General features: G+C 33.0%; 1 protein-coding gene across 1 annotated transcript; it reads right to left on the bottom strand.

Moving 5' to 3' along the window:
* Window positions 1–5,255: 5,255 nt before the first annotated feature.
* Window positions 5,256–12,038, bottom strand: LOC146952843 (3'-5' exonuclease domain-containing protein). Its single transcript, XM_085706530.1, has 8 exons — window positions 11,650–12,038; window positions 10,619–10,750; window positions 8,688–8,811; window positions 7,428–7,873; window positions 7,031–7,107; window positions 6,780–6,903; window positions 6,173–6,376; window positions 5,256–5,864 (listed from the first exon to the last, which is right to left on the bottom strand). The coding sequence occupies exons 1-8, from the start codon at window positions 12,019–12,021 to the stop codon at window positions 5,802–5,804; spliced, it is 1,542 nt and encodes a 513-aa protein (XP_085562656.1). The 5' UTR covers window positions 12,022–12,038; the 3' UTR covers window positions 5,256–5,801.
* Between the last annotated feature and the right edge of the window lie 254 nt (window positions 12,039–12,292).

Genomic DNA, 12,292 nt, shown 5'->3' with positions numbered 1-12,292 from the left:
TAATTTTTGAAAAAATTGAGGGGTCAATTTATAATATTTTGGAAATTTATTGGGTTCAAATTGAAAATTTTGAAAAAAATTTAGGACCAAAATGCAAAATTTGAAAGATTATAACAATGAAGAATTTTGAAATTCTTACCTTTTAAGTGTCATTTGAAATTCTCTAAATTTAACTTGAACAAAATACTTCACAAATTCCCATAATTTTGAAAATTCTTCAAATTATTATCCAAACAATAGAATTCACCTCAAAGTATATGAATTCCCTCATAACATTACATTCCCTCAAAACATTCCCTCATCCAAACACACTCTTAGTTTATTTTAAAAAAACATTTTACATTGTTCGTAATTTAAAAAATAAAAGTGAACCATTCCCTCCCTTCCCCTCCTAAACCTTCAATCCAAACATATTATTAGGGATGCATACCCCCTTGGGTGTAGTTGTTTTCTTTTCCATTTTTCTGTTTGTTACTTTTGCTAATTTACCAACAAAGCCAATTTTATACAAAAAAACATTAAATACAAAATCTAAACTACATATAAAGGAAATACAAAATTTTAGTGACCTTTTTTTTTTTTTTTTAATTTTACCCTTTATACTATTTTATTTACAATTTAATCTTTTTTATTTAATTAAATAGTCAAAATTTTCAAATATCTTTTTTTTTTTAGGGAAAATTTTCAAATATCTATACTTTTATAGAAAAATATACTAATTTTATTTGTAACGTTTTTTTTTATTTCAATTTAAGCCAAGGGTAAAATTCAGAACCTAACGTACTACTATTATAGTAGCAATGGTATTGATCGTGCTACCCAACGGCAAAACCTTTGCCCTAGACGTAAACCCTAACGCCACCACTCTCCATCACCTGAAGAAAGGTCGCCATTGAACAACACCATGGCACACCTATTTTGAATCAGTGTCTCTTCCTTTGTCAAAATCTCGGCCAAAACGATTCCGATCTCATCTCTAATCTAGGAATTGAACCCTCCTCAACCCTAACCCTACACGTCCCCTTCTATGGCGGCACTACCACGCCACCTGCCACCCCATCCGATATCAGATCTGCGGACACAATCTCCGAAGCCGTGAAAGAAGGAGGAAAAGGAGTCGAGGAGGCTGAAGTGAAAGACAAAGGGAGGAGTCGAGAGGATGAAGAAGAAGACTATGTTTGAGGAATTAGAGGAAAAGGAGGAGGCAAGGAAGAAGGCGAGACTGGCTGAGAAAATAAGGGATTCTCTCGTACTTTTGCAACATTGTACTAAGGAAACTATTGAGAAAAGGCGTGCTCATGACTTCGCTTTGTACGTGAAGAATACTGAGAAGGAGCGGTCTGAGAGGATGAGTCAACTGGTCAGAGAACTAAAGGAGGAGTACATGAACAAGCTAGAGCTAGAGAAGATGAATGAATGAATAAATAAATGAATCTATATGCATGCGATGTTTCTATTTCTTCTTAATTTGCTTGAACAAGAAAAAACAGTGTTGTTTATGTTTTCATCCTAATAAATAGTTGTTTACCGTGCTTCATGAATCATGATAGTATTCATTTTGCATGCTTACTGTCTTGTTTTTCAATTTTACCAATGTTGGTATTTCGATATCAGATTCAAGATTAAAAAAAATAAAAATCATTCAAAAATCATTTGCAATATCAAATTAGCAATAAGTGGTTTTTTTCCTCCTCCATATCCAATGCTTGTTCATGATGATTTTTTGGCTCTTGAAAATGCCACTTCTGTATAACATGGTGAACTCGTGGGATTCCCTTCTTTTCTTTTATATTCCAGAAGACTCTTCCAAATGTAATATCAAATTATCTAAAGTGTTTGGCGTCATGAACACCGCGGCGAGATTTCTAAAATGCAAGTGCTACCGATTAACTTATCTTGAGTTGCTGGTACATATATAGGCGCTAATCAAAGAAGACCCCTTAGGTTAAATGGGATTGAAGGGAGGGTTTGGTGTCAAAAACTTAAGGCTCATGAATCTGTACCTCCCATAAAAAAGGAGGTAGGTTGTTGTCGGTTCGTGTAGCTTGCAGTTGTTTACTTCAAAAACTTCTCAAATACTCTTTAGAAAGCAGTTTTTAGAAGTTGAGCAATTTGAAATATCTCGAGCAACTTTGGACGCTTCTGAATCTTATTGGAATTCACACTTGGATCAAAGCAGACTTAGCTCGCTCTAAATGTTTTTATTCGAAATTTGCCTATAATAGATGCCACCAAATGTCATTTTTCAAATGGTTTGTAATTTGACATTTTAGATTTTGATCAAGTGTGGGAAATTGTATCGTTTTTTCGAGGGAGAAGCTAATCGTTACCTTGTTTCAAAATTAATTGTGGGAGTGTAATGATTGGGCACGTTGTGATAGTGAATGTTCTGATTGACACCTTCCGTTTAACGAATTATGTCCATGTGGAGTAATGTTTGTTGTATTTTTGAGTTATTGAATCTTTCAAAAGTTTTTCTTATTACTAGAAAACAATTTAAATTAGAATTATTACTTTATTTTTATTTATTGACTGGTTCCAATATCCCATTAAATATCTCCATGAGTCATCATTACTAAGAGATACTCATTTTATTCATTTTTGACCACATTTTCCTATTATTATGGTTAGTCAAAGGTTAGTGCCTACTTCACTAACTGTTTTTTGTTAGCCTATGAGAATTGACATTGCCTGTCATATATATACATATACTGATGGAACGTATGGAATGGTAGTACAGAAAAACATCAACCACATATATACTCTCTCATTTTCATATTTCTCTTATTCTTTACTCTGAACAAAATATTGAGTTTCTGGGTTACATCTCCTGATATCTCTCAGATAAATTTGAGCTGTTCTGTCACCTCCGGTTATGATTCATAACGGGGAAGAACTGTTGTATCTTGGGAGGATATGCGCTTATGAAGCGGATAAAATCCTCAAGGACAGTGACTATGTCACGCCTCAGGTTACTTAACAGTGTGTTGTTTTGCAGGTTCCTCTAATTTTGACTTGTGAAGATTTTGATGGAGCTGTGTCGGCAACCAAATTCGTTAAGTTTCACTTGTTCTCTAATTTATTTTAGTTGAAATTGTTTGCTATTATTACTTGAGATGATTCTATGTCATTATTTTACAACAATCTTGAGGATTTTATCTTGTTTAATTGTTTAATGACTGTCGATGCCAGGATTTGCACCACCCGCTGCTATGTCATATCTGTGGATGGAGTGTATAAGAAATTGGTCGAAATTAAGCATGTCAAAGAGAAGCTTGTGGTTTTGTGTTAACTGGAACCAGTGACCCGTTGCCACTATTTTGATGAAAATTGTGAGCGATGCAACAGGAGTTTGGTGAACTTGATTTTGCAGAAAATGGAGAATAAATTCTGAGCCATATATTTCTCTGAGGTTCTATCTATTTTGTCTCATTTATCATTATTAAATATGATTTACTTTGTGCTAGTTATAAATGATGTATATCTATATGATATTGGGTTCATATGTGACTGTAAGCTAATAAGAATTATTGGCTACGTGTATTCTTGGTGCAATTCTAGTGCTAGGTTTACCTGTGAATATGGTATATGCTTTATTTGATAATAATTGAATTTATATGAGACTTGATTGATTTTTCAGCTTCCTAATGGTTTTATAATTTATACAATGAAAATGAAATATGTGCACTTATTGAATGGTTAATTAATCTAGATGATACTAGTCCATGTTTCTGATCTTGAGATTTATTTGAATCAACACTTGCATATAACCTATTTTGTTCATTATGTGAATATCATATTGAAATTGCTTGTTCATGGTTTTAAGAGGTGAGCATGGACAATTTCTTAAGCCAAAACTTTCACGAGAATAATTAAGCTTGAAATTATCTTTCTCTTTAAATTAAATTTTGGTTATGCACTCAGTGGTGAATTTCTTACATGCTTGAATAACTGAAATATCCTTTAAACATGTGTGTGTCATTTATTCTCAATAAGAGAATTTGCTTTTGATGGATGTGCAATTCTCAAAATGTGGGGGTTTTATGTGAAGCTGTTTTGTATTTAGTTTGACCTCATGACATTACTTGATTTCTCCATGCTCACTATTGCTCAGTATCTTCTACTTTGTGATTAACAACTACTACAAAGCATGTCATGTTTTAATGCTTTTGATATTGGATTATTGTTTTGGAAAAATTCATATATTGTTGAATATGAACAATTATTTGAAAATAATTTTAAGCTTTTCGTTTGGTATAATTTTTCATTCTCATTATACATGCTTAAGTATTCTAACTCTACTTTGGTGATTACTATCCTTTGTGGAACATTAAATAGACATGAAAGGTTTTTTGACATTAATCAAGAAATGATTTTGGAAATGTGTGATAAACCCATACTTGATATGCATGCTAGATTTGTATAGAATTTCTATATTGTTGTGAAGTATTTATTTTTGTGCCAATGTTAGCACATATTTCTTGAAGAAGCTTTTCAAAATTGAAAATTCTCTTGGTATAGATATTTGCGATATCCATGAGAATATGTATTTGACAAATTTTTTTTTTATTGTGAAATATTATATAATTATGTTATTGAGAAACTTGTGAAGATATATGATATGTATGAGTGAAATGAGTACAATAGAGGTGTTATGTTGTCGCTTAAAATTAATTTAAGTAGACTTGAATATATTTTGTTGACTTGTTAAATTCATGCGATGTTAAATTCATGAAAGTGGTTTGGGCTTTTCTAGTTTGGTTCACCATATTTTCAGTTTGGGTCAGCTGATCCAGTTTCTATGCACACCCCTACCCAACGTGAAGCACATCGGCATTTGTGAAACATGAAGCACATCGGTATTTGTGAGTTTTGTGCAACGATAATTTCTTATAGTAATGTAATTGTGCATTGCTGATCCCCCGCAATTTTATGCTTGAGCAAGCAACTGGCGCTAAACCAACCTTTGTTCCAAATTTTTGACCAAATACATCAACTTTTCTTTGATCCATCTTTGCTTAAAAATAGGATTGGAGGGAGTATACACACACATTCAGTGATATGTTTCTATTTTTTCTTATTTATATGATATATTACTACATTTGTCCTTTTCTATTTACTTCCTATAGATTTAGCTTGTACTTTGAGTCAATACCATCTTGTCCTATGTAGACTATATCATTTGAATTTTGAGTGGCTATGAACAAATTGGAGAGTTAAAGAAGAAAGTTGCAAAGCTACAAGGATACTTAGTGTTGAAAGAAATTGGGGAAAGATATTAACTGGAAGTATTATTGTATTTAAATTTACAATGAAATCTTGTCACCAAAAGCTAACAATGGCTGAGTGGCATTTTCTTCAAATATGAGAACTAATTAAACAAATTGCATCCATACGGCATTTATCATTCAGACAGATTTTCAACACTACATTCAAAACGCATTTGTTATCATCTTCAAGTAATCCCTGATGTGGTATACATCACTTCCGTTGAAATTAAATAGTTAGTTAGTAGATTATACAGCAACAACAGTTGAGAGAAGGCATTTTTCTTCAAAGACAATGTATTTAGTGGCACCATTACATTAAACCGCAGACGATATTTTTCTTTAAAGGAATTGTATTCAGTGGCACCATTACTCACGTGCACATCCTTGACGAAGTTTAAATTAATCATGTATAAATTAATTGTACACGGATCGATTGCACAGTTACATTCAACCACAGACTGACATTTTTCTTCAATGGAAATGTATTCAGTGGCACCATTACTCACGTGCACATCCTTGACGAAGTTTAAATTAATCATCGCTCAACTTGCAAATGTCAACGAACTTCTGTACTGCATTATGGTACTGGGTTCCCTGAATATGACAGGCACAATACATTCGTATTAGAAAATCTAGAATGCCGTAATAATAAATCAGAGTAGGAGAAAAAAATTCCCCTCTTTCGTAGTCAAAATAAATAACTTCAAAACATATGAGGTGAAAAAGGGGAATTCGTTTGGCTTAACGGAAAAACAAAATATAGAATCATTGGTTTCAGTTGGATTAAGTAAGCGTTGGAAAAACTTATTTCAATTTATCTTATGACATAAACAGTTATGTAAGATAAATGATAAGGCAATGGTAAATAGCAACTCGCAACAAACTGAACAGGTAAACAATACCTCCCAATAAAGTTGGTGACAGTCCATACATTGCCAAAACTCTAAATTCTTGTTAAATAAGCAATTTGGTATTTTTTGGAAACCCTTTGCAGCTTCAATAGCCTCTTCAGTTGAAAGTGGCTTCTGAATAAACCTTCCATTGCATTTTGTGCATCTTGACATTAGCTGATCTTCGTTAATATTTAGTTGGAAAGTTTCAATAATCTGGAACACATCAATTTTAGCTGTGTCATTATGGCATCAATTTCTCAAGCAATATATGGTTAACGATTTTTCTATCCACCATGCAAAAAATGAGCTAGGGAGGAACAAAACCTTTATACTTGAAATCTAAGTATAAAAAGATTATACACACAGCAAAGACAAACTTTCCAGGTTAAATATTAATTTGACTTAAAAAATCCATGGGCTCAAACTCTAGCCCGTTATGAGCAGGGAGCACATTCACATTATTCCATGAAAATTAACATTCTATACCTACTCCATAAGAGTTCCTTGAAAGATAATGTTATACTATTTAACTTCACTTTCATAGAAATGTATATTAACAATTTATTTTTCCTCAAAATATGTAATCTTTCTATGTAGAAAACTAAAACAACAATACCTCAAGTAGCTGTTCATTTTTTAGAAGACTCTTCACTTTATATATTTGATAGTCGTGTCTTAGTAACTTTGCATCCCGTGTCAAAAGCACTCTTTTCTCTTTTTGTGCTTTCGTTATTAACTCTCTGACAATGATAATTCATCCGACAGGAAGAGGAAAATAGAATTAGATCAGCTGCCACACAAATAATAATGAACTTATACAAGAATCAACAATTAGAAAATAATAACAACAGAAGCATACTCTATTACCTTGGTTCAGGCTTCTTTGAAGAAGGAACTGCAGCATCTATCCCAACACAACGTAAATGTTTTGCCAAGCCTTCAACCTGAGTATATTCCTTACCAGATTCATACTCACATTTTATCTTATAAATAAACAGATATACAAATCGTTCATTACAATTAAATCCTTTCCTTTTCCATAACGCATTTCAATAAATATTCATAAAAAAATACAAGTCAAAATATCCACACTGATAATGATGAACACCGATCATATATTATATGCTCCAGAGTGATTGGAATTTAACTATATCTGCAATAAACCTATTGCTTAACCTCCAAAGATTAACGAAAGGGTATATCAGACGTTCATAAAAATTGAAGAGAGGGACAACATTGTTCATAATTAATTTAAGATGCTTACCATAACATCACAGAGGAACTTTGGATATCCATCTCCCCCAACTATTGGATCCCAAGGTGCGGTACCTTGCCACTCATCAAAGTTCTCTAAATGTTTTTCTCTGGGAAGCCCATTAATTGGCAACTGCTTCTTCCGTTTCTTTTTTGAGGTCTTGGGCGCTCTGTCTGACTCCTTTAGCAAAATCCTATCACCATGTTTTCTGACAATTTTCAACAAAAATTCATCCATTGGCTTAGTATCCCTACATGATGACTTTTGAATCACTGCCCCTGCTGAAGGTATCACCTGAACAACATCAGAACAAGAAGTAGCTTGAACAATTGCCAAAGCTTCACAAAATTGTGTGCTATGAACTTTATAACTCATATCATGCTTCCTGAATAGCTCTTTCAACCCAAGATTTGCACTTCGAATGGATAATCTATTGGTCTTGTTAACCAACTCTCCTGCAGCGTAGAATTTAATAAAATCCAATTACAAGAAATTCTGTGTATACATCCCTAGTGAATGGATATAGAATATATCAACTTTTGATGTGAAAGTAAGATCATATGGAATGAATGAACATATACTCTGCAATCTGAAAGTAAGATTATATACATGCATGCTTACATTCATGAGTCAAATCATATTATCAAGATTGAATGTCTATTTGTATCCATTGTCTTTATAAGTGATGCAAAATACTAAGATGTATAGTTGTCAAACTCTTACAAGAAATCAATTTATCTTTTATCTTATTTTGTTTTTCTCCACTATTTATTTTAACAAACGATTATTTAAAAAATGCAAACTGAAAGGATTGTTTTGACATAACACTTCCCAATAATCTGCTACTTGGTCAATGAGAAAAGCAAAGTGAAACTATTAATCAGGCAAGACACAAATGGAAAATTCCAAGGATGGCACAAATAATTTTTTTTGTCTTTTCTTGATATGGAACTCAAGTGGATTGAAATGTAGAAAAACACTGCAATTCCAGTTATAAAATAAGCCATATATCTTTTCCGCATCATCATAATTTCTTCTGAAGAGTTTATGGTCAATGACCAGTCAAACTTAATCGATCCAATTTGAAAAATAGAATGCTGACATTGCAGCGAGTGAGACTCTGTATACACGCGAATTAATTTAAACTAGAGGGAACAAAAATTTAACCAATCAATGCAGCAAAGTCTCAAATGTTGAAAAGAACGAAATACAACACAACCAGAGGTCTATAGTTTGTCCAGAGATTGGTATGAAACTTTCAGTAAAAACCTTCTTCGGCAACCGTTGCCTGAAAGACCTTAAATATTCCAAGCAAGCAATGAGCATCCATAGCTGCATATGTCATCTGGTCTTCTGTAAGAGGACGTTGTGACCAATCACTACATTGGAGCTCCTAAAGCAAATATAATTCAGTTAACACCTTATAGTAACTGAAAATGCTAGTTGGCAAAGTCTTTGGAACCTGAAATTCCAATGGAGCAAACACATGCTTGAGTGTATAAGATGCTCCCCTTATGTCCTATTATATACATCCTGTTTCTATTAACATAAACTGATATGAACATCACTAATATTTATATTCTATTCAGCTCAATCCTATTATTCCTTTTTAAACTCAATAAACATAACATTCTGTAACTAATAATATTTGGCTCATGATCAAACAAATCATCATAGTCACTTTGCAAAAATAAGATATAATGATTGATATAATCCAACAAATTTGAGAAAGCATGTTTTTATTAGAAATATAAATGACAATCTAAAAGCATATTTGATGATGCATCTATCCCTTCTAAGTTCTAACTGAAGACAACTTACAAAAGATTAGGTTCTCATAGAGTTTAAACCAGTCCTTATGTTGGCAGCATTAATGTTCTTTGGTTTTGTTAAAAAAAAAAACATAAATGTTCTTTGGTTGATTAACAGTCTGAAATCGACAATCATTGCTGTAACGTTTTGTTGAATCCATCTACTTAGGAATGAAATTTGCATAAGGAAAAGAAATATATATCTAATTGAGACTGCAAATTGTCTGCAATCTTGAAACCTTCTTGATGCAGAACACATTCGAAACAATTACTCTACTGCCTACAGAAATAAAGCACCTAATTTTGACACCGTGTATATTGATGTCTGACATGAATAAAATAATTGTAAGGTGATAAAATATTTTTGACACCAACTTGCAACTTATGCTTTGAAGAATATTAAAGCTTTACATGGCATCAAAGCTTTATATAACCTTGCAGTCAGTCACTATTCAGACCTGGCGATATTTATGTATTTTGGATAGATATGATATCGTAATTATTATGTATTTAATACTGAGTTGTATATTGATTCTCTCAGTGCCTATATAATAGAGTCTATGTGGTGTAGTTCAAAGTTCAAACCGGCAGTTTCACCATCACATGTCTCTAGTTATCTCTCATTCAGGAAGTTCCCGCTCACTGTTCATGTATTAAGCCTAACTGACTCTTGTGAGAGAAGCCATGATACAAGTTTAAGGCCATTCATGTGCACTCATTCTCTATTTGTTAGCTTAAACTTCCAGGACGATGTGTTTTATACAAAAATGTATTCTCTGTTTCTTGTACAAATCTTGTAGAAATATTTCGAAAAAAAGAAACATAACGAAAACAAGATGTTAGCTTTTTGGTTAAAAGTGAAAACATAAAAACATTTTCTCAAACCAAACATATCTACGTTTATGACACTAGTTTCTATCTTAAAAAAAGGAGTTCGGAGAAAATGTATAATACTTTTCTAAATCAAAGGACCCTTAGCTTCCAAAACTAGTTTTTTTTTTTTTTTTTTGTCGAAAATAATACTGTAGGATACAAAGGAACACTAGAAAATATATCGGTAGCAATAATTGAAGAGCCTGACTACATTTAATACAGCAACAAAATTAAATACATAAAAAAACTACCTCATATGCTAAGTGAAAACTCAAATTACTAACAGAAAATCATTTCACACAATGATTCACATAACTATAACCACAAACACCGAAAACTAACTTCTAATTGTGCATAGAAGTAACATATAAGATCAAATGCTAAGATTCAACCTACTCAATGCTGTGATATTTGACACTCTAACTCTAGCAACTAGAAACCACTACTTGTTTTCTGTACACACACACACACACCCAAAAAGTTGAATTGAATGGCTTATTAAAAAAACAAACAAACCTTAGATAGTGAAATCCCCAACAATTCTCCACAAATAGTTGACAAACTCTTATTCTGCTTCGATGCAATCCTTCCATTTTTCTTAAACTGAAGATGATTGTACACACTCGTAATATCCAAATACGGTTCAACCTGTCCACAATTCACCACAAACACGAATCATCACAACAAAAACATACACGTGTAAGCATAATTCTATTAGAAATAATAGTTAGTTACACAAGTCAGTTCATTTAGACTGGTTAGTTGTTCTAATTGGCTATATAAGCATTATTTATTGTATCTCTTCGTGTAATCAACAATTCTCTCTCATTAATCAATAAACTTTTCTATACTTTCTCTCAACTATGAGTTCGATCGAGGATTGTAATATGATATCAGAGTCAGGTAGTTTAGCTAATTACTACAACCATCACATATATTAAATTCCTGCATTAAACATACTGATAGTTATATTGGCAATGGTGTATACATTCTCGCGTCCCAAGGCTTGAAAAACGTGAAAATGTAGAAGCTCCAATTTGGAGCATTAGCCAAACGCACAATAGGTGGGGTATCCACCGTGATTCTAAATGAGTACTTAGTTGTTCTAATTGGCTTTTTTTTTTGTGGTGGCCGGGGTTTGAACCCCGGACTTTGCATATACTATATTATGCATTGTCCATACCAACTGAGCTAAGCTCATGAGGACCGTTCTAATTGGTTTTATAAGTATTGTTCTATTGTCGTATCTCTTGGTGTAATCAACAATTCTCTAATTAATCAATATCTTGTTCTATACTTTTATCGAGTTCCATCAAGAATTGTAGTATGGTATCAGAGTCAGATTCTAACTTCTTAACTAACCGGTGTAACTAATTATTACAACTAACTATCATGTCTAATAAATTCTCTCATTGATCATTATACTTTTCTCTCAACTCATCGAGAATTGTAATATGGTATCAGAACTAACTTCGTAACTAACTAGTGTAACTTAATCATAGCAACTAACTATTACGTCTAATAAATTTTTTTATATGAATTCAAACCTTATCGAAACCGGGATTGCATCCCTGTTCACAAAAGGTAGAAGATAAGTAAACTAAATCTTGCTTGAATCTGAATCCAAGCTTCAAGATATCTGCGGAAACCAGCATTTCTCGGAGAGGTTCCCATATTGACGAGAGAGGGAGGGAGATAAGGTCGAGGAGGAAAACTACTTCGTCGTCGCCGAGTTGACACGCGATTTGGAGGAGTGAGACGGTGGGGAATGAGTTTTGGTGAGTTCGGACGGGTTTCCACTCGGCGTCGAGTCCGACGAGGGAGGTTTGAGTTAGGGAACGAGTTAGGTGAGTGAACTCGGGTGAGTCGGTGGTGGTGACGAAGTGGATTTCTAGAGGTTTCTGGTTCGGTGGATCCATGTTGAAGAGGAAGAGATGAATGAAGGTTTTGGTGGTTAGCTATGGGAAAAGAGATGGAATTGCTACTTTGCACCGCCGTGTTTACTCGTACAACCCCATTCCTCTTTTTTTGAATATTTTTATTTCATGATTACCCTTTTCGAGGTTAATTTTTGCAATGTTAAAATAATATTTTCAGATTGTAGTTGTTTACCAAAAAAATAAAAATAAGGGAAATATTAATCAGTGCTCTGGTTAATGAATTATAAAAGAAATATTTTCTCGAAAATTG

This window comes from Medicago sativa, chromosome 1 (genome assembly GCF_051527215.1).
Source record: "Medicago sativa cultivar Bolivia chromosome 1, Bolivia_mono, whole genome shotgun sequence".
In the NCBI taxonomy this organism is placed as follows: domain Eukaryota; kingdom Viridiplantae; phylum Streptophyta; class Magnoliopsida; order Fabales; family Fabaceae; genus Medicago; species Medicago sativa.
The sequence above is the reverse complement of the archived record's forward strand: the minus strand, read 5'-3'. Positions and strand labels throughout refer to the sequence as shown.